The sequence below is a fragment of the Oryx dammah genome, unplaced genomic scaffold, assembly GCF_014754425.2.
Source record: "Oryx dammah isolate SB20612 unplaced genomic scaffold, SCBI_Odam_1.1 HiC_scaffold_13, whole genome shotgun sequence".
Taxonomy (NCBI): Eukaryota; Metazoa; Chordata; class Mammalia; order Artiodactyla; family Bovidae; genus Oryx; species Oryx dammah.
The window spans coordinates 48,775,689-48,799,394 of NW_024070197.1; the positions used below are offsets into that span (position 1 = coordinate 48,775,689).

General features: G+C 38.5%; 2 protein-coding genes across 5 annotated transcripts in view; one reads left to right on the top strand and one right to left on the bottom strand.

The window, feature by feature from the left end:
- PHKB (phosphorylase kinase regulatory subunit beta) overlaps nt 1-12,267 on the bottom strand; it is a 247,904-nt gene extending 235,637 nt beyond the window's left edge. For 2 of the 4 annotated variants that reach the window (XM_040253600.1, XM_040253599.1), the window contains exons 1-2: nt 12,137-12,242; nt 9,810-9,922 (exon numbers count right to left, since the gene is read on the bottom strand). In XM_040253600.1, the coding sequence (XP_040109534.1) occupies nt 9,810-9,864 (55 nt within the window). In that variant the 5' untranslated portion in view covers nt 9,865-9,922; nt 12,137-12,242. Of the gene's footprint in view, nt 1-9,809; nt 9,923-12,136 lie in introns of all 4 variants that reach the window. The other 2 variants (XM_040253597.1, XM_040253598.1) reach the window with 2 other exon arrangements.
- A 17-nt stretch (nt 12,268-12,284) lies between these two features.
- Nucleotides 12,285-23,706, top strand: part of ITFG1 (integrin alpha FG-GAP repeat containing 1) — a 285,005-nt gene continuing 273,583 nt past the window's right edge. The window contains exons 1-5 of the mRNA XM_040253601.1: nt 12,285-12,712; nt 14,391-14,463; nt 19,354-19,499; nt 20,891-20,948; nt 22,145-22,219. Of these exons, the coding sequence (XP_040109535.1) occupies nt 12,505-12,712; nt 14,391-14,463; nt 19,354-19,499; nt 20,891-20,948; nt 22,145-22,219 (560 nt within the window). The 5' untranslated portion in view covers nt 12,285-12,504. The remainder of the gene's footprint in view (nt 12,713-14,390; nt 14,464-19,353; nt 19,500-20,890; nt 20,949-22,144; nt 22,220-23,706) is intronic.

Sequence of the window (23,706 nt, forward strand, 5' to 3'; positions counted from 1 at the left end):
AAAAACTCATAAAAGGATTCCACAAAGCAAAGACAATTACTGTCAGAACTATGTAAGTTAAGAAAATAAGCAAGTATTTTAAATACCTTTTTATTACAGATATTTAACATGGACAATTCATTGTTATCAGGAGACCATTTAGAAGATGTTTAATACAAAAAAAGGTAAAGGTCTAAAATCAACTTGCTTATATGGGCCATATTTTAAAGGCTCAATCTGAATGGAATAAATCCTTTCAAAGCAAAAAATATAGATATCCATAGAAATGATCAATGCTTTCTACCAATGCCTAGCATAATACCAAATGACATTATGTTTAAAAACTAAAATCTTTAACAGTTATTTTTAAATAAGGTATATTTTTAAAATGTCCTTAGAAGTATGAAAGTTGGAGATGTCACACAGTGGGACATAAATATACAAGCAAAGCCTAATGATTAATGATGAACAGTGCATTTTCTCTAGAGCTCCAGGTTTCCTACTACAAATTTCTAGGTGAAGTCACTTAACAAACCCATAGCTCCAGAATGGTCAAAACCTAAGTGTTGCCCAGTTTGGAATCAATCAGCCATGGGTTGCTTTGTTCAAAGCTTATCTCATATATTGTTTTTGCTTAAAGAGAGAGAATATAGTAAGCCACCTACATTAAGATAGCATGATCTACGGTCAAATCATATACACACAAACACCACACACACACCTGCACACAGGCTGCTTGATACCTGAGCCAAATTTCCATCCTTGAAATAAATATAACAGTAACTGCTTCTATCAAAATATTTAAAATCAAACATCACAGTAAGTTTATCAGTTCAGTTCACTGACCTTAATTTTTAACCTGATTTGCACAATTGTCACTTGTTTACACATAAAAATTCATGACGGAAACATATTCAGAATACACGAAAAAAGAACATGAAACTGAAATCAGCGTAAACTAGAAGCTGTTAAAAAGTTTAGACAAATTATTAAAATTAATAACCAAAAAGAATAACCTGCCCTATGTGTTACTGAACAACACAAGTCCGTGTGCCTGATGCACTGCTGCTGCTGCGAAGTTGCTTAAGTCGTGTCCGACTCTGTGTGACCCCATAGATGGCAGCCCACCAGGCTCCAGTAAGCCCAGATAATATTAAAACACTGGAGTCTGGAAGAGAGAAAGGTTTATTACTGGGTCATGCAAAGAGATGAGTGGCTCATGCCCTAAGAACCTCAAACTTACTGAAAGCTTTCATCAAAGACCTTTAAAAATCAAAAGGTGAGAAGGGCGTGGTTAGTTGTTTTGCAAACTTTTTGGTGTCATATTTGTTCTTGAAGTTAGGTCACAGTCAGATAACAATGTTTCTGTAAACCTCTACCAAAGAAAGTTACTCTCTGTCCTGACAAGAAAGGGCCAAGTCCCAAGGCCCAGCTTTCACCTTCCAAGGTCCTAGTAGTGGTTAAGAGGAGGCGGAGCTCAGCTGGGAGCTCCCTCAGGGCCAGATCCCCAGACTCTGCCCAGCAGTCATCTCTGAGGGAGCCAGTGCCCAACACAACTGGCCCTAGGCTCCTCAGGCCACCTGTATAGCGAGGACCAGGTCCCACAGACTGTGACCCAGCCAGACTGCCATTGTTATTAGGCAGCAGGATAGGGGAGATTAGGATAGGGGTAGGTTTACCACTGTCTCAAGGTCTGGGCCAAGACCAGTGGATGGCCTAGGTGAGGGCTCTGAAGCCCTACAGAACACAGCCCTAAGCTTGTTCTCTTGGCCCCCCAGCTCACCCGCTGGCCCAAGGCTGGGTGAGCTGGAGAGCTTCCCAGAGAAGGCCAGGATCTGCCTCTTACCTCACTCTCCACCTCACAACCACCACTCTATTGCTGTCTAATTCCCCTCACTAACTGTCACTCCTGAACAGTTGGCTGCTTGTAGGTGGGGCCCACAGCTGTGCGGTCCAATAGCTGAGCAGGACCACTAACAGTCCCTCACTGACAGTGGCTGCTAGTGGGCAGGAAACACTGAGGCACCAACCAATGGCTGACAGGACCCACTGCCTGGTGACAGGGTGCAGAGTAATAAGGCATGGCAATGGCTGCTGTACTAAGGGCTGAGCGCACTGTGCTCTGTTACATACAGACTAAAAACTCCACAGAAAAAAACAGTCCACTGACTGAAGCAGCCAAAGTCATCTTTTCAGCATAATAGTGATTTATAACTAATAACCATCAGGTATCTCTGATCAAAATTCAAAAGTTAATGTAACCACATTGGAAAAAATATAATTTAAATATATAGAAATGTCTTCAGTGGCTCACCTGCTGGAAGAGGATAGAAATACAATTATGAATACAAGTTATGTACCTGAGAAGAGTATGTTTTCAAAACATACAAGAAAGAGAAAGACCATATATATGAAGGACTATCCAAAGCTCAACTGCCCAGTCCCAAACTCTGGGCCTGTTCTTGCCAGTCTACATTCTCAGCTTTAACCACAGACTAAATGTATCACACCAATAATAACATGACCAGGGCTTAAATATTTGAAAAACTTCAAGTCCTATAAGACTTGAATCTTAAATGGTTGAAAAGGAAGGCCATGGAAATGGTATGAGGTTATTGATAATGAAGTACAACAATTAAAACAATAAGCTTTAAAAAATTTTATAACAAAAACTAATTGATGTATATTTTGAAAGACAAAACTAATTTGTAAAGTTTGAAAGATGACAACACATATATCAGAACCCATAAAAATAGCCAATTTTAATTATATACATAAAAAGATTCTCACTGATTCTGGAAGTCCCTTAATATATCATATCTGTTCATCAATAAAAAGCAACGTCCTCAAGAAATTTGTGAAATATGAACTGAAAGAGAATCAAGAAATTAAAAATAAACTAGTTCTTTTCAAATGACTAAGATAAAGTCACATCACTGTTAGTAAAAAGAAACTAATAAAATCTATAGAAAAAAATTACTAAAATAAAAATCAGCAACAATGTTTTCCCCTTTTAAAAACAACTGCTAATCAAGGCAGCCAAGGCCAATTGTGACAAAAATAAGAACAAGTGCAAATTTATTAAAAACATATCAGAAAATTACAATGAACAATCAAAAAGCGTTTATTGAATTTTCAAGACCAAGTATATAACATGTGTAATTACAGTTTCCTTTTATGTGTTTTCTAGTCTAGGATTACTTTCAAATCTCTTTGAGTCTATCTTCAAGACTCAAAAAAAACAAAAAGACATATCTTAATGATATCTTAATTTCATAAGTTTTACCAGTAAAAACAGGAATATTTACATCTCCTACAAACCCAATATCTTCTAACAGGTAAATCAAATGTTTATATCTCTTTCAGCCTAAACCAAGAAAAATATGGCAGCTCTTGGTGTGGTCCTCAGAAACAGAATGGTTAACCTCCACTTTAAAATATGCACAAATAATGTAAAAATAGATGTAAATCTATTTGCTAGACATAGACACAGAAAATTTTCCTGTATTCAATTTGGCCACATTCTTAAAGTTACTCTGTTGAGTCAAAGATACATACAAAAATGGCAGATGATCAAGGTGGCCACAGTTTCTGAATCTAGACTGAATCTGTTCTGATGACAATCAATATTTGTGCTTTCACTGTCGTTTATTATCAAAGGAGGACTGAGTGTCCCATATGCCTAGCACTGCTACTCTTAATTGCTAAATGTAGAGACAGGAACAGAGAGCATATGGCTTCTACCATGAGGCTGCTCCCTGCCTTCTTACCACTTTCCAATTTATTTGCATAATAGCCAGAGGATCTTCATAAAATATTACTCAAGTCTTATCACTCTGTTATTTCAAATTTTCCATAGCTTTCCCTTCCGATTACAGTAAAATTCAGGTATTTTCAAGCTTCCCAGCATCCTCCCCCTCACAGTCATCTTCTCTTTCCTATTATTGTCATTCATAATGTTTTGTCCTTGAAAGGTATTGTTCTCAAATATCCAGCTCTATCTACCCCCAAGATCCTATACTAGGACATTCTATCCCAACTTCTCATTTGACTCCTATATCTTCCTTCAGCTGAAATGTCACTTTCAGAGATGCCTTCTCTGAAGCCCCATGCTAATCCTGCAGAAAATACAGAGCTGACAAGTGGTGCTTGTCATCCAGTCAGAGGAATAACAGGATCAGTTCTTTTAGAAAAATAAAAACCTGTAGAACAGACTAGGTAGAGAGGTGGTACAATGGGAGGTGATGGCTATAGGTATCAAAGTTAAGTAGGAAACAACTACTTGTTAGAGACTATAGGTATGCAAAAGTACTGAAGTCATCTTTAGCTTTGCAAAAAGTTCCATCAGGTTATAAGCTCCTCTTTGAGACCTTTATCATTTCCCAGTATCTCTAAGACTGGAATTAAGACTGTCCTTTGGTATCCACCAGTGATTGGATCTAGGACCACATCACCCCTGCCAATCACACCAAAAACCATGGCTGCTCAAGCCCCTTATATAAAACAGCATGGTTGTGTTGACCTTCTGCTTTCTCAGATTGTAGAGCCAACAGAAGGCCAACTGTATTACAGAATTTCCACAACATCAGAGAGGTCCACTAAACTAATATTAGTTAATTTGACATGAGTGAGTGAGAGAAGAGCAGTGAACATTTCCAAGATGCAAGCAATAATCATTCTACCACCCTAATGGCAGGAAGCAAAGAGGAATTAAGAGGCTCTTGATGAAGGTGAAAAAGCTGGCTTAAAACTCAGCATTCAAAGATCATGGCATCTGGTCCCAAAACTTCATGGCAAATAGATGGGGAAAAAATGGAAACTGACAGAATTTATTTTCTTGGGCTCCAAAATCACTGCAGACAAAAGATGCTTGCCTTGGAAGAAATGCTATGACCAACCTAGAGAGCATATTCAAAAGCAGAGACATCACTTTGCCAACAAAGGACCATATAGTCAAAGCTATGGTTTTTCCAGGAATTACGTATGGATGTGAGAATTGGACCATAAAGAAGGCTGAGCACCGAAGAATTAATGCTTTCAAAATGTGGTGCTGAAGTAGACTCTTGAGAGTCCCTTGGAAAGTAAGGAGATCAAACCAGTCAATTCTAAAGGAAATCAACCCTGAATATTCATTGGAAGGACTAATGCCGAAGCTGTAGCTCCAAAGACCCAACTCATTGGAAAAGACCCTGAGGCTGGGAAAGACTGAAGGCAGGAGGAGAAGGGCGCAACAGAGGATGAGATGGTTGGATAGCACCAGCGACTCAATGGACATGAGTTTGAACAAATTTCAGGAGGTTGTGAAGGACAGGGAAGCCTGGCATGCTGCAGTCCACAGGGTCGCAGTCAGACACAACTAAACAACTGAACAACAAATGACAGAGAAAGAGAATAAGCTTTAAGGTCAATAAGATTCATGCCAAGATAGTTAAATGATATCATATAAAGCATATCAAATCTTATAAGATTTCAGGGCAGGACATAGTAAGAAGAGATCAGGGCTCTCAGCAGAAAACAATTTACCAGTGCTCCTCAAAATTCCATCCTACATGAAAGGAACCCATAACATACCCAATATAAACCAAATATCTCTTCTAATTGTATATAATGATGGCACTCCTTGCTGTCTGACAAGAGTTTCTATGGAAACGCTCAGAAACTATTTCTTTAGAGTTGCAATGATTACAAAAATGAACAGACTTAGATTAAAACAAGAGGTAGATTCTGTTTTAATCTGATTCCATCCAATTGTATTTTATCATGACTAGCCTTCTTAATCAAATAACTTCCATGAGTTTATGTCAAAATAAGGGAAAGTGATAAGCAACCATGTTTGCTTTTGTAAAATCAGTCTTAAATACCAAACCAGCAATATTGTTAAATGCACATTTTTAGGAAAGATTAAAAAATAGTATTGTGCAGCTACTAAATATTAAGTGTTTTTTAAATTAATTTATTTGAACTGGAAGCTAATGACTTTACTTAGCTTAAAGCTCAACCTTCAGAAAACTAAGATCATGGCATCTGGTCCCATCACTTCATGGCAAATAGGTGGGGAAACAGTGGAAACAGTGGCTGACTTTATTTTTCTGGGCTCCAAAATTACTGCAGATGGTGACTGCAGCCATGAAATTAAAAGATGCTTGCTCCTTGGAAGGAAAGTTATGACCAACCTAGACAGCATATTCAAAAGCAGAGACATTACTTTGCCAACAAAAGTCCATCTAGTCGAGACTATGGTTTTCCCAGTGGTCATGTACGGATGTGAGAGTTGGACTATAAAGAAGGCTGAGTGCCAAAGAATTGATGCTTTTGAACTGTGGTGTTGGAGAAGACTATTGAGAGTCCCTTGGACTGCAAGGAGATCCAACCAGTCCATCCTAAAGGACCTCAGTCCTGGGTGTTCATTGGAAGGACTGATATTGAAGCTGAAACTCCAATACTTGGCCACCTGATGTAAAGAGCTGACTCATTTGAAAAGACCCTGATGCTGGGAAAGATTGAGGGCAGGAGAAGGAGGGGACGACAGAGAATGAGATGGTTGGATGGCATCACCGACTTGATGGACATGGGTTTGGGTGGACTCTGGGAGTTGGTGATGGACAGGGAGGCCTGGTGTGCTGTGGTTCATGGGATAAGAGTCAGATATGACTGAGCGACTGAACTGAACTGAACTGAATTACTTTACAACATTGTGGTGCTTTTTGCCATACATCAAAATCAATCAGCCACGGGTGTACATGTTTCCACCCAATCTTGAATCACCCCCCTACACACACACACCCTCCTCTCTCCCCACCCCAACCCTCTGGGTTGTCCCAGAGCACCAGCTTTGAGTGCCCTGCTTCATGCATTTAATCCTCACAATAATCCCTTCAGGTAAGTTTTATGACCCTTATATTTACAGAGAAGGAAACCAGGTCTCAAAGATGTAAAGTAACTTGCTCAAAATCAAACAAATAGTAAACAGAGCCAGGATTAGATTCAGGAATAGGTGAACACAAAATGTGTATGCTCTCCTTAGGCTCTTAGAAGGTGCCACAACACGTAACAGTTCAGGAATCTCAGGCCTATGGTCTCTTTAAGACAGAAACCAAAAAACAAAACCCTCAGTAAGTAGTTGACTATTATATTAGGCTGAAAATAAGCCTGCTATATAAGTGACCAGAAAGAAGCAAGTGTCAGATACACAAAATAAAAAGTTGAGTTCTGCCCAGAATATACAATAAAATTTGACCAGGTATTGATATGCCCCTTCAAAATCAAATCAAATTAACCAAATAACCTAAAAAGAAGTAAGTAATGAAAAAAACTCAAGTCACATGCTGATAAAGTCCTGTAGATGCTGATAAACATACAGAGCCAAGATAGAGAGAAACCAATGATCCATCATAGGGTATGATTTTTCAAATCATCTTATCCTCTAAGAGTAAAACTAAAAATGCTGAGACATTTCTTACCTCATCACAAAATGCCATAACAATTACTACAAATACCTGAAGTGTAATGTCAATTACAGTGATTGCCCTAGCTGACTAACTCTGCTAACATAATACAGAACTGCAGTAGTCAAATGAGAAACGGAAGCAGTCTAAGTTACTAGATGCTACACTCTTTACCTAGTAATTAGTTAACTCATTTTGGTTGTGGAATTTGCCTATAAATTCATTGTCCTGTATGCTTTGCCCAGAGGTTCTTTAAAGAAAAACCTGGACATCAAGATCCCATTTTGGATTTTAGCAGTCAAAATAAAGCAAGTATCTTCAAGCACAGCACATACTGACACATCAGCAGTCACAGCACAACTCAAGCATGCACACACAGAAATGAAGGACACACTAAATTCAATAAAGAGTAGAAATAAAAAGAGACATAGCAGAAACAAATCCAGCAGGGATAAAGAGGGTTGGAATGCATTAAATAATCTAGGTATATTTGAAACTAATTTTCCAAAATGAAGATACTAGCTTGCACTTTTGGTAACACTGAATAGTTTCTAGCCAAAGGTACTAAGGAAAAGCTCAGCTATAAACACAAGACATGCTTTAAAAGGATTGTTAAATGAAATCACACCATTAAACACTGTCCCACCATGATAACGTCCAAGGAACTACAATAGCAAAACACAAATCATTTCCAACATAAATGCAGTATTTCCAAATTAGTAAATAAACTATGCAAACCACTCTATTTAACAGATAAAAGTTTTAAGTATTTTTTACAGTCATCACTAAGTTTTGGTTAGACAAACCCCAAGTGTCACTACTGAAAGTAATTTTTATGAAATCCATCTTCTAAAATGGTTTATAATGATTAAGTTTGGTATTTTCTATTTTTTTTTCTTGGCACATTCTATTTCAATTTAATAATTTGGTACTAGAAAAACTTCTTGTATATGGCTTTAAACACTGTGTCAGTTGCATAGTTCTTAGGTTTTGAAATTTTCAGGACTATTGATACATAAAAGTATACCTTTAGCATTTCATTTCCCCATAACTACTGAATGACTCTGCCAGTGCCGAAAATCCACCAGCTCTTATTAGGAAAGCCAAGACGAAAAACAGAGCCTGGTGCTTAAAAGAAAGTGCAGTTCAAAGATAGATGTCCTGATGTTCTCCTAGTTCAAAGATCAAATCAGAAATCAACTGGTAATGTTACATATACTATTTTGTCATTTAGCAGATGACAACTAAAGACATGGATCATTTTCCTTCCTTAAAGTATAAGCTTTGTTTTCTTTTATTTGTGATTCTTCTCTAAGGTATTTTCTATCTGTTCTTCAAGAATTTTCCCCTTCATCTTGCCAAAACAGGATTTGAAATACAAATCAAAATAAGTGTGTGGGGGCAGGGGGAGCGGGGAAGAGAGGAGGGAGAAACCACTTCTGAATGGTTATAGTGAAGCCAAAAACAATTTTTCATTGCTAACTGGCTAATCTCACATCTACCTATTAATAAGTCCTGAGGCTTGAATATTCTGCTTAAGGCACACTAAAGACAAGGCTGTCTCTAGCTAATAGGCTTTACACAGTGTTCAAGCACAGAACAGGTTTCAAATGGCTCAAGGTGGCTCAGTCTTCATTTCAGCTCCATGGCCACTTAACAAAGTCCTTCTATTTAGGATACATTCAAAGGCCTGGGTTCCTAATGGGAATCCATATGCAGTATTTTCTGAATGCGTGGACCTCTTCCAGATTTTTTTTCAAAACCCAGAACATTGACCTGGGAAACAATTCCCCAGGTTTAATCCAACTTGAAAATGGTCTCTAAGAGGCAGTGCACCAACACCCCGTCCAAGATAAGGAAGCCATGGAACAGAAGGCAAACAATGGGATAGAAGACAAACCACAAGGCCTTGAAAGGTAATAGTTTCAGGACCTGGGACAACTGCTTCAATTCTGTGGGCTTCTCTTTCCTATGAAAATGCATATAAAAATACCTACTTCACAGGGAGTTAATGAAGAGAAAATAATTGGAACGTTGATCAAAAATTTCTAATTTGTAAAATTTTGTTATGCAAAAAGACAAAAATTACTGAAGAAGCATTTTATCTACAAAGGTGACAATTAAGGCTCCCAGATACTGAAGAATGGCCCCTGATCAAACAGAGTGTTAAGGCAGGGGCTCCACTCTGCACTTCTCAGGCCTCTTATACCACAGACCACATTCAACACACACTGCAAACTTGAGCTCAACAATAACAGAAATGGTGCTCAGGCTTGGGCCCACCAAAGAGAAAATAAAAACCAAAATGATATATGGTGATAGCAACCTTCAGAAACAAATATATTTAAAATTACTGAGTGACCCTTTTGGGGTCTCCACACTTACCAGACCTTAAGAAAGCTGATGGAGAAGGGACGACTGGATCAGGTGAGCTGGCCATTTCAAATTGTTGACTCTAATCATAAGCGTCGCAGGCTAAACTATAGCAATTTTCAAAACTGTTTAGTGAAGGTTAGAAGCAATCAGCGTTAGATTAATTGAAAGCAGTGTGAGCAGTTATTAACATGATGCAGTGTGCAACAAAGGCAATAATTGAGGCTCATTATAATTTTATTTTCTCTTTTATGACTAGAAAATTTGATTTTCTTTGCTTTGATAAGTTACATTTGCTTATATGGATGAGGCAGGAAACATATAATGGCCACTTATTAAACATTACATAAGAGCAGCATCCTCTCTTGAACAGTGAAGTGATTATGCTACTATGTAACAATGGCTCCGAACTTTGCAGCTATCTGAGTCAGGTTAGTCCAAGTTTCAAACAAAACTGAGTTTATACACTCCTCTAAAAGCAACAAACAGAATTCAGAGAACTCAGTGATTCACTTAAGAAACTTTACAGTCTACACAGTTGTAGAAGACTCTGAAACCTCAACTAATTTGGAGGGATCTCCAATGGTATCTTTTACTGCTATGATGTAAACATATAGGAACATCCAACATTTATACAATGTATTCAACTACTTTGTACATGAAAGTGGATTTAAGTGACCACATTCAACAATAGTTCAAATTTGAATTTTATTTTCTCAGTAAAGACAGAGAAGCTAGGTTTTCAAAGCTGACTGTTAAGACATGCAGTTCAGAGAAAATTAAAACTGGAAAAGAAATAAACCCTACATACATGTATTGGAGACATGCAGTTCAGAGAAAATTAAAACTGGAGAAGAAAATAAAACCTATATACGTGTATTAGAGGAAAAGAAAAACGCTGTAAAAATATACGTTGAAGGTAGGGCTCAGTTTCCTGTAAAAAAACTCCAGTTACTCTCTTTGATGGGATATTATCAACCAAATAAAACTTTTTATAGCCCAGACTCACTGCTAGTGGTCAACTAAATAATTCACTATGACACAAAAAATTTGAGAACAATGTGAAACAAAACATTTGTGACTACTGTAACTATATTGATTCTAAAATGTACTAAGGATTAGTTTTTGAAAAATTCTCTCATACTTCAGTGGTAGTTTTGCTATAACCCTAAGTAAATACGTGCAGAACTATTTTTAAGGTTTAAAACAGAATGAAATAAACAAGAAACACTGAATTTCTCCTGTATGATTTATTAGACACTGACTTTAAAAAAAAAAAAAAAAGCTAAGCACTCTGTTGTTTGCACAACAGACAACTAAGAACTTCATAAATGGGAAAAGCCAAAACATAATGGGATGGTATTAGCTGTAAAAAAAATAACGACAAACTCCTGAATACCAATGCAAATGCAGAGTTAGCTTTCCTAGAGCTGTGTTTTTTTTTTTTTTACTGTTATTAGATTATCAACTTTGACCTTAGCTAACTAATTTATATAGTAACAACAATCCTTCAAAAGGGAAGATTCTTAGTTGAAGACTTGTCATTCCACCATCTTTCCTGTATACAGGGGCACTTTTTAGCTCGAGATTACATCTAGCCAGGAATAAGAAGTTTCAATCCTGGCTCTCAGATGAGTTACCAGCCAAAAGTGCTAACTTCAAAGTCGTGACTTTGCAATTTGAACAAGTCAGTTCAGGACACTTGAACTGTTCTAACTGCCTGCGCAGCGTCTTCTGACCTAGGTGGCATCGGGTTTGGGAGCCACCGCTAAGAACTAGGTGTCCTGGGGCCACTTGCCCAGGGAAGGGGCCCACTTCCTTCTGAGCCTTAACTATGCTCAGGTGACATCCTTCACTGCCTGAGGCCCCGTCCCCCTCAATTTCTGCCACATAGGCTAGAGCTCAGAACTTGTGATGTAAAAAGGAGATACAACATAAGGCAACAAGCAAACGCCGGTTTTCTAGGACCAGACCCTAGTCATAAGAATGAAACTGCTCTGACTTTCTTCTGGGAGGAATACAGGCACGAACAGCAGGCTGTCGAATGTGGTCGCCGTCCGATTTCTAAGTAAGACTCCAGACTAAGTCGGCACCACCACCTACTTTTCGAGGGGGAGCACACGCGAAATATAGCTGGGGAAGCAAAACGGAATAAAGGTGGGGCCACCACCTAATGGGGGAAGACATCAAGAGGAAGTTAGGGACCACCGTCTGCTTTCTAAGGAGAAACTCGCGGGCACAGGTTCATTCTAGGACCCCTATCTGCCTCCCGCCCAAAACACTAGAGGGGGAGCACCCCTGTGGTGCGAGAGAAGGGGTGGCGTCCCAGCCAGCCAAACCTGAGCGCTTGGTCCGGGCTCTTCGCTCCAAGACCTTCCAGCTCACTTCGGCCATGAGCCCCGCCATCGCGCTCGGGCCGCCGCCTTGGCCACCACCCCCGGGGCCGCCTGTCAGCTCCGCCCGGCCGGCCCCGCCCCCCCGCGCGACACTGTCGGGAGGCGCACCGGCCGGAAGTGAGCTGAGGGCCAGCTTCAACCTAGCTCCGCGGCCTCCCAAGCGTCAGAGGGGCAGCCCTAGGGGAGAGTAAGAGAACCGGCCGCGGTCGGACGGGCGTCGGAGCTGCGCTCTTTCTCTGCCGGCGGCACGGTGCTTTCCGGCTGCCGTTAAGCGCGGCAGTGGGCCGGCGGGCTGGGGCGGAGGGGCTGCCATGGCGGCGGCGAGCCGGCTGCCGGACGCTTGGGTGCTGCTGGCCCTGCTGCTTGGGAGGCTCGCGCTGCTGGGAGTCGGGCCGGTCCCGGCGCGGGCGCTGCACAACGTCACGGCCGAGCTCTTTGGGGCCGAGGCCTGGGGCACCCTGGCGGCCTTCGGAGACCTCAACTCTGACAAGCAGACGGACCTCTTCGTGCTGCGGGAAAGTCAGTGCTTGCCTGGCCCCTCTCTGTCCGCGTGCCTCTCCCAGTGTTCCCCATGCCCTTGCCTGGGGGGCCGGTTCTCCTCCTTTTCCCGGCCCTTCTGTGGCAGCCCTGTCTTTCTCCCTTTATCTCCAATTTCCTTGACAACCCCCCCCCCTTTTTTTTTTACTATCTTTTCCAAACTCGGGTCTTGGATTGACCACTTCACAGTTTGACCGTACTAGAAACACCCCAGGTTTTTTTGTTTTGTTTTGAGAAGACCGCGACCTTCACTCAGGCACCCCGCCCCCTTCATAGAATCACCTGCCTTCCAGAGTCCTTCCTGATCCCCAGGAGTCTTTCTGACTTTCTATACGTTCCTTCCCAAGGCCCCTTCATTCCTATTTGCCTTACTTCCTCCAGTCTCCCTTCCTCTTTGATGAACTGGAAAAGGTGCAACTTGATAATTTCCTCTGGTAAAGAACTTCTCCCTACCTCCTAATTAATCTAATTCACCCTCCACTCCCTTTGTCTGGGTCCCAGCTTTCTTTGAAACTACTATTCCTTCCCAAGAACTAAACATACACTTAACTGAAGTATTTTGCAGGCACCACTACTCAATAAACCCAGTGTCTCTTTGGAAGAGGATTCTCAAACTGCAGGTTTTTCTCCTTTCTGAGTTGCCTAGTCTTTTGTGTGCAGAAGACCTCCTTGCTTTGGCCACCACCCTCCTCTTCCAAATCTCTGCTTTATTTTCGAGCTTAAGGTTCTTGGGAGTTCTTTGGTTTAACCATCGCTAAACTATTTTTTGGTAAATCTTGATGGTGACAGTGGGCAGTAGAGGGTCTCAGTATTCTTGAGTACCCAGAAAACAGGTTCTATTTAAGGTCAAGGCTGTGGAAGAAGGAAGTGAAGCACTTATACAAAGTTTGACAGGATCTTGGCCGAGATCTCTTGGAGTCCTTTCTGGGACTCCAGAGCTTCTGGTGGATCTAGGACCTTGGGTATTTCCCCTGTTTTTATATGACTCCAGTTACTGCAGGAAGGGGGCAGACTGCCTAACCTATAGCTGCTCCATCCAAAGTGGAGAGAGACTCTCCCTTTAACTTTAAAGATGATGTGTGTTTGGCTAAACAGTTTGAAAAGTCTGTTCCAATGAGTGCTCCTTGAACTCCAGAAATGCTTGGGGGAGGGGGAGGGGTGGATCTTTAGGAGCCAGAAGGCACTGGTCTTGGAGGATTCAGTTTTTTTGTGCTTAAATACGAAATCACACCCTTGTTTCTAGTCAAATGCCTACAGTAAGAAGTTATTGTGTTCTTGGTGTGACGCATCTGTGCAATGAACTAAACATAACAGCCTTATAAGAGGTTGAGTTGTTAGGTTTGGGGAGGGTATGACTTAACACAGGCATATTCTTGATATGCTCCCTTTAAATCAGTCAATCTGACTCCTAGGAGGAGGCAGGACCAAGTATATTTTCCATGTTTAATCTTTCTAGTTTCTCTGCTGCTTTGAATATTGAATTTGTTGTATACTATTAGGAATCACCATTCCGTTAGTCTGATAGGCATCCTCGATAGGGCAGACAAACTGGAGTAAAATAAAACTTTTCTTGTTGAAAACGGCCTAGAAAGCTTGTAACCACTGATTAGATGTCTTAATGGGAAGCATTTTTCTAATGTTACGTATTTGCCTCTTTTAGGAAATGACTTAATCGTCTTTTTGGCAGACCAGAATGCACCCTATTTTAAACCCAAAGTAAATGTATCATTGAAGTAAGTACAGATGTGTATGTTTCTGTAACATTGTCATTGTAATAACATGCAGTAACCAATTGCATTGTTTTTGAAATCAGTTTTACTCTAATATGATGTCGTGATAGAAAACCACTAGTTATGAGGTATGAAGCAAGTAACTTGTTAGGAAAATTAGTTAACATACAAAAATTTAAAGTTAATAAATAATTTTGAGTGGATCCAGGTCTGTTCCTACATAAGCACCTTTCAGACCCTTGTGATCTGATATGCTCTCTTAAATGTCTTAGGGATTGTCCCTCATCCTGAGTGTGCCTGTGGGAACAGCCTGCTCACAGGCTCTTCAGGTCAACTTTGTAGTCTGAAAGAGGAGTTTGCTGTGGGGTCAGTGACTTCTGTTTTAATTTTTTCCGTATTGACTGGTAGGTGGTGACTGCTAGGGGACTAACTGGTTACTTTTGAGGAAATTCCAATCAAACTGAATTTTTTCAGTGTTCAAATAATTGTCCTGTTTTTTTATATATATACGTATATGACTGGCTTTGCATGAAACACAGTGACTCATTCAAAGTGAGCCAATAGTTTTGAAATTATAAGAAGCAAGGATTGAATCGCTGTCTGGAAGAAGAGATGAGTCAGTGCAGGCTAAAGTGGTAGCTTCTAGAAAGTTATGGAACTTGAGCTTGAATAGGTAAAATTTAGGTGAGGGCTTTCAGTTTTCAGGATACAGCATTAATAAGAAATGGCAGTAAAAAACAGCATGTTGTGAAGAGAAGATGAAAAAATTTGCCTGACAGAAGTAGAGGGTATACTTTGGAGAGAGATGGACTAGGAAGATGAGATCAAGTCAGACTGCTGCTGCTGCTGCTGCTAAGTCACTTTAGTCGTGTTCGACTCTGTGCGACCCCATAGACGGCGGCCTACCAGGCTCCCCCGTCCCTGGGATTCTCCAGGCAAGAACACTGGAGTGGGTTGCCATTTCCTTCTCCAATGCATGAAAGTGAAAAGTGAAAGTGAAGTCGCTCAGTCGTGTTCGACTAGTAGCGACCCCATGGACTGCAGCCTACCAGGCTCCTCTGTCCATAGGATTTTCCAGGCAAGAGTACTGGAGTGGGGTGCCATTGCCTTCTCTGCAAGTCAGACTAAACCTTCATAAATGTCAGCATTGACCTCAATCCCATGAAAAATGGAAAATTGTTACAGGTTCTTGTTTGAAGGAGAGGTGATGAAAACGGTATTTTAAGTTGTTTGATTTACTTGTAAGTCATGTGCAGGATGAATTGCTGTGTAGAAAGATCAGATATTACTTCAGAAGCTGTTCCAAAATTTTAAGAAATTCACATGTGGCCTAATGAGTCCTGAGATTCTTTAATATTTAACTTAAATTCAAACATGGAAGATTAGAAGTTGAGGCAATTTATGGGCTGTTAAAGATTTGGGTTCCACAGAGGTTTTTTTTTTTTTTTTTTAATCCCAATTAATTTCTTTTTCTTTGATTAATGTAATGTCATTTTATATACTTACAAATATAGAAATTCTTGTATTTATTTAGTATACTTTTCAAAAAATAACTGTCCTTCACTTTTTTTTCCCCTGCTCCTCTGTTCCTCTCTCAAATACAACCACATTTAAAACTTTGAGTTGTTTTGGTGTTTATTTCCATATTTTGTGGCTTCGCTAGTGGCTCAGAAAGTAAAGAATTTGCGTTGTTGCACTCCTTCGCAATCTGAACTCTCATGCCCTAGGCCTTCTGCAGAGTCATTGTTTGGAGATTTTTCCCTTTGTTATTGGTTGATCCCTATTTCTTAGATCCTGTACCATTTTGTTCTTTGCTTCTTCATTTACTTCACTGGAGTGTATCCTTCTAGAAGTTTGGAAATGGTTATGTCCTTCCATTTCCAAACCCTTTTTCTATTCACTCTTTGATTGACCTATAGTCTTCTAGCTTCATAGGTTGCTGATTTAAAATCCATTGCTGTTCTTTTTCCTAATCTTTCAAATATAGCTTGTTTTATTTTTAATTTTAGAAGCTATTAGGGTATCTTCTTTATCCCTTTTTTCTGAAATTTCATAGTATGTATTGGTATATACTGCTTTTCTTTTATTATTCTGGGCAGTAGATGGGCCCCTTCAAGTCTTCTATACCTGGGGGATTTTTGAAATGTTCTAATTTCTCTGATTATATTTTTGTTTTCTCTTTAAGAAATCCTTTCTAGTTATTGGATTGCCTAACTCCATCCTTTATTTCTTTATTTCATTTGTGTCTCATTTTGTGGGTTTCCCCCCACCCAGGAATTCTTAATTTTATCTTGGGCCTTTTATTGGATATTTTTATGTTAGCTGTCATTTGAAGTGAAAGAAGGTTTATTCAGGGGGGAATCCGTCTGATCCAGGAAAGGCCGTCTGGTATATTTTTTAATCTCCAAGAAGTTTTCTTTCTTCTCTTATTATTCTTTTGTCTTAGCATGCTATTCTTTTTTTTTTTTAATGGATATATTTTCTTCTCTTATGTCCTTAAGTATAGTTTTGAAGCTCTGTTTTGTTCACTATTATCTGTTTTTTTCAGATTCTTTATTGCTATTTGTTTGACTCTCTTTAATACTCAGTTTTCTTGAAAAGGCAGTTAGCTCTTTATTAAACTTTATTAAGAATAAAGTACTAAAGAACTCATTGGAAACTCTGCATGGTGGGATTTGTCTCTTGCCCTGTAGGTATGTTCCTGGCTGACGGGCATCCTAGGGATTTGGCAGAGCTGGGATCAAAGGCCCATCTATTCCTTTTGTTGACTTTCCATTAACTCCCTGTTTTTAGCCTTAGACCAATATCTTACCATCTCCTGCAACTTAAATCTCTGACATCTGAAACTTCCCAGAAATAAACTAGTTGATGCCTTGCTGAGCAAGAGGGAAAAGGAACCGTCACAGACCTTCAGTTAAATCTCTTTTCAGCCTTGCGCCTTATTTTTGTAATCTGATATTTCTGATGACTCCACATTCTAAGCTTTTCAAAGGTTCTTCAAGGCAAAAAGCTTCTTGAGCCTGTTCTCTAAGCACTTCAAGCTAAAGTGTATATAAGCTATACAGTTGACCATTGAATGATATGGGTCTGAAATGCATAGGTCCACTTATATACATACTTTTTTCCACTAAATACATACTGCAGTACTATGCTGTCCACAGTTGGTTGAATCTGTGAATGCAGAACCGAGGATGTAGAGGACCAATCGTAAAGTTATATGTGGATTTTCAACTGCAGCTGGTCAGTGTCCTTAACCCCACGTTTCTTCAAGGGTCAGCTCTTGTTTCCTTGCCCCCTGTTAAGTCAGTTAGCATCTCTCCATCTGCTGTGTCCTTTCATGATCTCTTTGTCTTTGAGGGTTATGCTTAAAAAAAAAAATTCATTCCATATAATTTTGGTAAGTTCTTTGAAAAAAGAGATCAATGCATATCACAATCTGTTATTTTTTAAAGTTCAAATTCCTATTTTTAGAGCCATAAAGAAGCAAGGCAATTTTAGGAATGAAACTGGTTAGGATAAGTTCCCATCTAGTCCTTTGTAATGTATTCCTGTCTATTTCAGGGTAGCTTTTGACTGCAAATCATGGCTTTATTTGAACAAGTATTACTGTCAAGTGTGTGCAGCATATGCGTGACTGCACATGCACACATACACGGGTGCACAACAGGGTATGCATTTACGTGCAGCTTGCTGCATAGTAGCGTGCGCAGTTACTGTGGCATCATTTTTAAAGACCAGCTATTTTTCAGGGAAAGGTTAAAGCATTTTCAGAATACTTTGAAGAAACTGGCATTACAAAAAGTATTTTATCATAATGAGACTCAATTTTAGAGGACAACAGAACTGAATTTGAATTCCAGCTATTCCATTTAAGTAGCTGTTTAACTCAGAAAGCAACTTAATTTCTCCAAACCTGAGATTCTTGGTCTATTCAATAAGAAAAACAGTACCTATTTCAGGTAATGGAGATTATCAGATAATAATAATAGCTGTTAAGCACTTGATATAATATCTGAGATATAGTAAGTAGCTGCATTAAGATAAAGCTATTATTATATATTTTTTCTAAATCTTATCATCAGTATTTTCCTCATTTCACTATAAATAAAACCTGTTACAAATTTTTTATATTCATAATGTCATTTAGAAAATATTCATAGACTATTTGGAAACTGTCTTGCTATTTGTTCTTAAGTATAATTAAATATAAGTTGAATTTAAGGCCTAATTTGGTTGGGTCACTCAGACAACATTATGACCACACTCCAGAATGTCTTTTTTAAATTTTTCAAGGTTAATATAAACCATTCTAGAATATATTATTATTAAAGATGTAGAACTAGGTATGTATGTCTTGATAGTTTATTGCCAGGTTTGGTCAAAAGGAACGTATTTTTCATTATGAATCTTGAAAAGCTTTCAGAAATAAAATGATTATTTCAAATCTGCATTGAAATCCAAAATTAAGTATTTTTTAAATAATATCTTTTATAAAATGACAGTGATACTCATTCATGCTTTAACAATTGATAATCAGCCTCTGTTTATATAAACACCATTCATGGGTCCTGGTATCTCTGATAAAAGAACTAGGTGAAAGGACTAAGTCAACGCTTAAACATAGAACTACACTTCCTCTTAATAAATATTTCAGATTTTTCTCATTTCTTAAGACTCTCTGCATTCATCCTGAATTCTTCCATAGTCCGAGGAAGCCTACATACGTGAAGGATGATAAACTATTAAAGAAGACAATGAAATTAATCAGTTCTGTCAATTTTTGTATTTTGCATTGAAAATATTTTTCATAGTATAAATATAAAAGTGTCCTTTTCTATTATAGCACTACTGGAATGTTTGTTTATTAAAATATTTGTTTGTTTGTTTGTTTAGTAATTACAGTACATTGATAACCAGTGTAGTCCCAGGGGATTATGATGGAGATTCACAAATGGATGTCCTTCTGACGTATCTTCCCAAAAATCATGCCAGTGGTGAATTAGGAGCTGTTATCTTCTGGGGACAGAATCAAACATTAGGTGAATTTAAGTGTCTTTTAATATTTGTCACTGGATATTAAAGGAAAAACATGCTTGGTGTTCTTAGGTAAATGTAACAAAAATAATGTTCAAAAATTAGTTCAAAAATGCAGTTCTTGTGTGTCAGTAATTGTCTCTAAAAATCTTTAAAGTCTGTTTTCTGATTCTCCTTTTTCAACCTAGAAGTGATCTGCAGTCAACTCTAGGGAGCAAAATCCATTCTTGTTAGCTTAAGGAAGAGAGATTTATTAAAAGGTTTTTTTTTATGCTTTACAGAGTTATTGGGTTGGCTGAAGAACACACACTAAGTTGAACTTTCAGGAACAGTTCTCAAAGCCTTTGAAGAAGCTACTGCCCTTTTACCATCAGAAAGCAGCCAACAGGTTCTCCCTCAGTACTTACAATTCCGTGATCAGACCTTTAAGACAGAAATGGCAGAAACACAGCCTTCACCCCATTCCTGCCTTGCAAAACCTATAGTGTATCTAATTTGCAGGGCTCACATTTTATTCAGAATCTTAGATGCAAGGATGTCTGAGAAATACTGTTTTTGGTTTCTGGTCTCCCCAGTACAGGAAAGCACAGAAAGGTTAAATGTTGAGAGTCTGTCTACCATGCATGCGTGCTGAGTCGCTTCAGTCATGTCCAACTCTTTGCGACCTTATGGACTGTAACTCGCCAGGCTTGTTGTCCATGTGATTCTCCAGGCAAGACAGTCTACCCTGTCTTCTCAGGAATCTTCAAATCTTATCTGAAAAACCAGTTAATTACACCTGAATGGGCAATTTTGTTCATAGAACCAGATTTCAAGGACTGAGGAGAGCATGGACATTTTAGAATCAAATAGTTTTGACATATTGGGTTCTTTACAGCAAAATCTTAATTGACAGCTGCTCTAGTGGTAAACTGTATATAAAGAAGACTCATGTAAGAGATTTTCAGAATGAAGACTCAAAAGGAAGTGATTATAATGCTGATATCTTCACTGTAGTATGAAAGTGAAAGTGTTAGTCTCTCAGTCGTGTCCAACGCTGTGACCCCATCAGGCTCCTCTGTCCAGGCAGTTCTCCGGGCAAGAATACTGGACTCAGTTGCCATTCCCTTCTCCAGGGATCTTCCATACCCAGGGACTGAACCTACATCTCCTGTATTGCAGACAGATTCTTTACTATCTAAGCCATCAGGGAATCCCGTAGACTTTCCCAGTAGTTTATCTTTACAAACTTGATGTCCACTTAAGTTATAGTGTCTCATTAGTGATTAATGGTGAAAGTTGGAATTAGTTAGAGATGAATCTTGGAAAGAGTAAAAGATTATTCTAGTCCCTGAGTACAGATATAAAAAAGAATATAAAATGCCTGTTCATTTATGTATTTTCTTTTCTTTTACAGATGCTAGCAATATGACCATACTCAATAGGACTTTTCAAGATGAACCACTAATTATGGAGTAAGTATGTGCTTGCTTCCCTTTAGATGATTTTAAACTTACAAACATAAAATCTTTCATGTAGGAAACTACTTTGCTCAGTCGTATTGGCTCTGTATTCATTCTCCCTTTAAAGCTGATAGGGGCCTGCCCTCTTAATTATATGATATTTACTTGCCATGATGGAAGAAAGAGAAAAATGAAATTCATTATTTTGGAAAAAGAAAGAGATTTGTCTTTTTGGTTTTGTCTTAATAGTTTTGAATGTGTCCATGATGGATCTTTATTGATCCTAGCCATGTCCTTATTCAGAGAACTAAGATAACTGTTCTTGGATAAAACTGTTAGTGCTTGATTGGCAAATATGAAGGGTAGAGGATTTCCTCTAGCGACTTAGAACTATTTTTATATTAAGGAAAAACTTTGTCCTTTTTTACAGCTCTTGCTTAGTATTATCATTTATCTCCTCGAAGTAGACTCCTGTACCAACATAAGGTTAATTCAGATAGCTGTTAGGATTCTGATGATACAGATACTGTCTTGGGGACTAAACAGTGTACAGTCACATTCTTGCTTCCAGTGCTGCCTTTTGTACAGTTATTAAAATCATAGTTGTACGTCAATAGGTCAGTGACTATTAGAAGTCTGAACTTTAATCCATGGATTAATCTTTGAAAGGTTCTCAGCTTGATTTATCTTATAATTAGATGTTTATCATTGTTGTTACAATATTCAATGGCTAGTATAAATTTTTACACCATCTTAGGGATTACTTTTGTGGGTTATTTCCCCTAAGCCCATCTGACTAAATACGGAGGAGGGTCATGATTCTGAAATTACAGTTTCCTTATTACTCAGAGATAGGCTAGACTATGCAGAGGCTACAGACAACACCAAAATCTCACAACAGAAGTTTATTTCTTGCTCATACTGCTTGTCCATTGTGGGTCACTGATAGTCTGTGCTCTTTTGTTAGCACTCAGAATGTCTTACAGGCCCTATCATCTGTGGAGCTGGGCCATATGAAACACATTCTTATTGCCGAGATGGCCAGAGGGTCCAATAACAAAAGTTAAACTTGTCACTTCTGACATTCAATTGACTACAACAGATACAATTGTGTGTTTACCACACGTACCCAACGTTTTCTTTTAATTAAATTGAAAGTGAGAATTTAATAGAATAGCTGCTTAATGTTTTTAATGTTTTCTTTTCAGCTTCAATGGTGACTTAATTCCTGATATATTTGGTATCACAAATGAATCCAGCCAGCCACAGATACTATTAGGAAAGTGAGTAAATATGATTATAACCATGTAATTAATTGTACATGTTGGTGATAGAGGGACTGTGCGTCTGTATGAACTGATTGCTTTTACCATTGTGGGGGAAACCCCACCTTATTGGAAATCCTTAATTTTTAAAGGACATTTGGTCAACATAGAAATTTCCTCAAACAGTATGGATTTGATCTGCCACTGGTTTCTGTGTAGAGCCAGTTTAATCATTTTCCCTCTGGAAATTAGAGATACAAACTTTGCAAGTCTCCATTTAAATATTGGTTCATTAGATGTTCTTAGAAATGGAAAGATTTAATCTGAATACTATGGATAGCTACCATCTTGGTTAATTTTCCACCTTACTCATGTTAACTCCCATATGTTTACTGATAAGCCGTGTTCCTTCTGTGTTCAAAGAGCAATTAATATTGCCTGAAAATGTAAATATTTCTCTCTAAGCTCTGGAAACTTTTCCATGTATACTCTATCCTTGTGTGCCACTCTTAGGGAAAACTACCTGTGATTTGAAGATTTCCATTATAGTTCCTCTAGATTTGGATAGAACTGTCCTCCTAACACAAGAATTGATGATAGCAAGATACTTTTCATGAGATACCTTCAAGTTGGTTAATGTTTTTTATATTTGATGAAGTACATATTTTAAGAGTACAGAATACTTTTTTTTTCCACTTTCCAGCAAGTTCAGGGAACCATCTTTATCAATTTGTCTTCCCAAGTACTATAAATCTAATGAATTTTTCTTCTGGGTTTTGGAGAAGTAATGTATTTTTATGATTAGTTTTCAAAATGTGATTCACAGGCACAAAGATGAGTAAATTGTCAAAATTTGAGCTATTCCGAGGCAAAACTATCACATTTTCTGTCCCTTTTCTTTTAAAGTTCTCGGTAAAGAATATGAGTGTTCTTATGCTAGTCATAGTGACCTTTTAAAGACTTCCTGTGACTCTTTAATGAGAAACCCGTTTTTCCCTCAAACTTTGAAATCTGTCTGGAAGAGCACACTGCTTGAGAGAGCAACTGGATGTGGATCTTGCTTTGGCTCTGCAGCCACCCCTGAGAGGCACTGAGTGTGGATGTGGCATGGGAAGCTACAGGCCACTCTCCTGCTTGTTTACCTGGGGTAGACGTGTGATTGAGAATGTGGTGGTGATTTCTGGTCTGGGTTATTTTATGGTAATCTCTGTTATTTTATGATAATCTCCATTTTAGTGACAGAAATGCTTAGAATATCTTTAATATGATATGGCTTGACCTTATGAAATTTAAACTTACGGAACAGTTGTTATAGATAATTGAAAAATAACAACTGCCTAGAAAAAATAACTACCTAGATATTGTGTGATAATGTCATAAATTATTTATTTGTTCTGACTTCTAGATGAGAGTGTTTTTGTCCTCTGATGCTTCTTTAAAAACTTATTCTGCCTGAAGATATATTCACTTTTACTCTTTTATACATTATACTCTGATATACTACA